Genomic DNA, 3256 nt, shown 5'->3' with positions numbered 1-3256 from the left:
TGAAACAATCATCAGCTACCTAGCCGTTGCGTTATCTCCCAGTACAAGCACACGTACCTAGCCGGCTGTTTGAATACTAGTATTTCTGTTGCGTTTTTGTAGCTAGCTATCCCTTAACATCTGCGTGCATAACAGCCAAAGCTGAACAACCTCTCAATCATCATACAGACAATGGGGGAAAGCGAAAATTTCCCATGTCAGATTTTTGCCAACGCTGATGAAACAAAAGCAGTGTGTTCAAGTACTGCAGCCGCAGGTAACGAACAACTATGAGACCTCAGCTCAGACAGTTTGTACTTACACACATGGGTGCCTACTTCCTACGCAGACCCTTCTTTTCGATTGCTCTGTTTTTTAAAAAAAGGTTTGAGGTTCTTTTTTTTATGCAAAGAAAAAACTGCAGTTTCGCCAATACTACAGTATTAAAATCACAGTTGTTAGAGGCAACCAAACAGGTCATTGTAAATATAACTGTGGTAATCTCACAAATTGTAGTATTCTCAAAATACTTAGAAAATACTTTGCTATCAAACGGGGCCTCAAACTTCCTTGAGTAAAATGGAGAAGAAAAAGGAGAGAGCGCAGTGACCTCCAATGCCCAAAACGGGCTAGAAATTCTGAACAGAAATAGAATTCAAGATTAGTTTGACACAAACTTGAAGGAAACTTAACTTCCTTGATGGTAAACACGAACAGACACACCCTAGGTAGTATCTAGGTAACCTGCACACTGATTGCAACAGAGCAGATCACATAAGTGGATTAGCACCAGAGTTACTACACTATTGTTTACTCTCTGCCTGACTTGTCTTTTGCTAGAAGGACAACCGATAAAACTGACCCTACAAGGCGGGCGTGAAGATGCAGGCGACGGTGATGACTTGCAAGTTACGCCACCTCCTTGCACATGGCCAGTAGCTTGTTTGCAAGATTTTCGGGTACAATGCCCTCCGGAAGATCACTACTACTAAAGTATAGAGTTAAAATTATTCTCATCACTGACCAAGGTAAAACGGTATATACCATTTCCTTGCCAATGAGTAGCGCCATGCTTTCTCTAGAGAAGTTCATCTGGAAAAGCTCAAACAGTTTCCACCGTCAAACTTTGCTCGAGTAGAAAACATGCACTGGATGCCATGGAAAATGTAAAAGGAGTCCAACACAAAAGAGAAATACATATATAATTAACATGTACACGTTGGTATGGACCAACCTTAATTTGGACCTGTGAATTTTAAAAATACAAGTCAATGTTTTCATATCGCTTGGGCAGTTGGCTTGTCATTCTCACATGTTTTTTCTAGGAGCCCAACTTTTGTATTCCATGGGGTAGTAGACAAGTGCAGAGTAAAGGTACATGTATAGTATATAAGGATAAATGTTAGCAGCCGTCTATCACCCACCCTTGAACTCGCCACAGTCAATTGGAGACATTTCTACTGTTTGATGAATTTCTGTAAGACTTGCAGAAGCTTGGTTAAATTGTCCAGACTCCATAGAGACCGACCAGCAGCTTCCCTCATCAATTGTGTTGTTGCTTGCCATGGAGGCTTCAATATCTGTAGTCGCAGGTGAACTAGTGAGTCGTTTCATCTCCTTCCTGATGAACAAGTACCACTCCTCCTTGAGCCATGCACAGTCAGAGGAGAAGCTGGTGGAGAGATTGCAGAACCTCCTGATGAGAGTCAGCATGATCGTCGAGGAAGCAGATGCGCGGTACATAACAAATACTGGGATGTTGTTGCAGCTCAAGACACTGTCGGAGGCCATGTACAAAGGATACCGTGTGCTGGACACCTTGAGCTACCGAAACCTCCAAGGCAGTCCAGGCATTGACGAGGTTAGCATCAATGACCCATCTAGCAGCAGCTTGTACTTATCTATTCCTGTCAAGCGTTCTCGAACAAAAGCTGAGAAGGATGAGAAGGCCATGCGCCTCGAGTCAGATGGTGCCTTGAAAAGCTTAGAAATTGTTGTTGCTAACATGGCAGAATTTGTAGTGCTTCTGGGTGGATGCGAGCACATGTCTCGTAGGCCATATGATGTTTATCTTTACACAAAAAACTTCATGTTCAGCCGACATGCTGAGAAACAAAAGCTCTTGAGCTTCTTGTTGGAGCACAAGAACCCTCCTGGTGATCATGCACCGGCAGTTCTTCCGATCATAGGTGGTTTTGGAGTTGGGAAGAAAACATTGGTTGCTCATGTGTGTGGCGACGAAAGGGTTCGGTCACGCTTCTCTATTTTGCACTTGAATGGAGATAGACTCTTGACAATACTTGACCATGGAAGGACCATGTCTGGGACGATGTTGGTAGTTATTGAGTTTGCTTCTGATGTAGGTGACGATGATTGGAAAAAGTTTCACTTGTTTCTCAATAGAATGAGAGGTGGAAGCAAGATCATCATTATAAGTAAACTTAAAATATTAGCCCGGTTTGGGTCTGTGAAGCCTATTTTCCTAGGTGTTTTGTCTTACGACGAGTTGAGGTACCTATTCAAGACGCTGGCATTCGGTAGCGCAGACCCTGCAGAACATCCACGACTAGTACAATTAGCAGATGAGTTTGCCAAGGAGTTGCACAGTAAGCAAGGTTCACTTGTCGCAATAAATACATTCGCATATGTGTTGAGAATGAACCTCAGTGTTCAGTTTTGGCGTTGCTTATTTGATAAGGGGGTAAGATACGTTAAAAGAAACCTCTCCATACATGGTGTACACCCAAGTATGCTTATAGAACAAGGCCATCCAGTGGACATCACGGACTTCGCCTTGCATCCACTTACCATGACAAGTAATGTTCCAATCAAGGAGGAATCACCAAGTGTGACATTGGTGGAACTTCTGGCAGATCCTAGTGTTACACCGGAAGGAGACTTCCGTCTAATTGCATGGGAATCAAGGATACCGCCTCATAAATCATTTGTTCATTTTGTTACAAGTCGTGCTCAGGATACACATGAAGGTAGTAGTGCCTTGCCAGGGAGGAAGCGACGAGGAGTGCCGATCTAATTTTGCTTCAGAACTCTGTAATGTAACTCTTGTTGTATTTTTTTTTTAAAACGTGACAAACAGGTGTGTTCATGTGGCTATGGAGTTAAACGGATGTGTTCGTGTATACCACTGGCTATGTATATTTTATCAGATTCAACAGTCCACCTGCTCTTCTTAGATAACGAATAACATCTAAAGTGGCAGTACCTACTAACAGTCCTCACAGTCTCTAGCTAGTCCCAAGAAGGTGGCTAACTAATG

The 3256-nt window shown here is 42.9% G+C and overlaps 1 protein-coding gene across 1 annotated transcript; it reads left to right on the top strand.

Annotated features, from left to right (window-relative positions):
* Window positions 1–1543: 1543 nt before the first annotated feature.
* Window positions 1544–3013, top strand: LOC123039122 (putative disease resistance RPP13-like protein 1). The gene has a single exon (XM_044462407.1). It carries the CDS (start codon window positions 1544–1546, stop codon window positions 3011–3013), a length of 1470 nt encoding a protein of 489 aa, XP_044318342.1.
* The last annotated feature ends 243 nt before the right edge of the window (window positions 3014–3256 follow it).

Source organism: Triticum aestivum, chromosome 2B (genome assembly GCF_018294505.1).
Source record: "Triticum aestivum cultivar Chinese Spring chromosome 2B, IWGSC CS RefSeq v2.1, whole genome shotgun sequence".
In the NCBI taxonomy this organism is placed as follows: domain Eukaryota; kingdom Viridiplantae; phylum Streptophyta; class Magnoliopsida; order Poales; family Poaceae; genus Triticum; species Triticum aestivum.
Note: the sequence above shows the minus strand (reverse complement) of the source record. Positions and strands in the feature narration are given on the sequence as shown.

Bases quoted from the DNA above. Each gene is read 5' to 3' on its own strand.
- LOC123039122 (XM_044462407.1), top strand. From the start codon at position 1,544: ATGGAGGCTTCAATATCTGTAGTCGCAGGTGAACTAGTGAGTCGTTTC.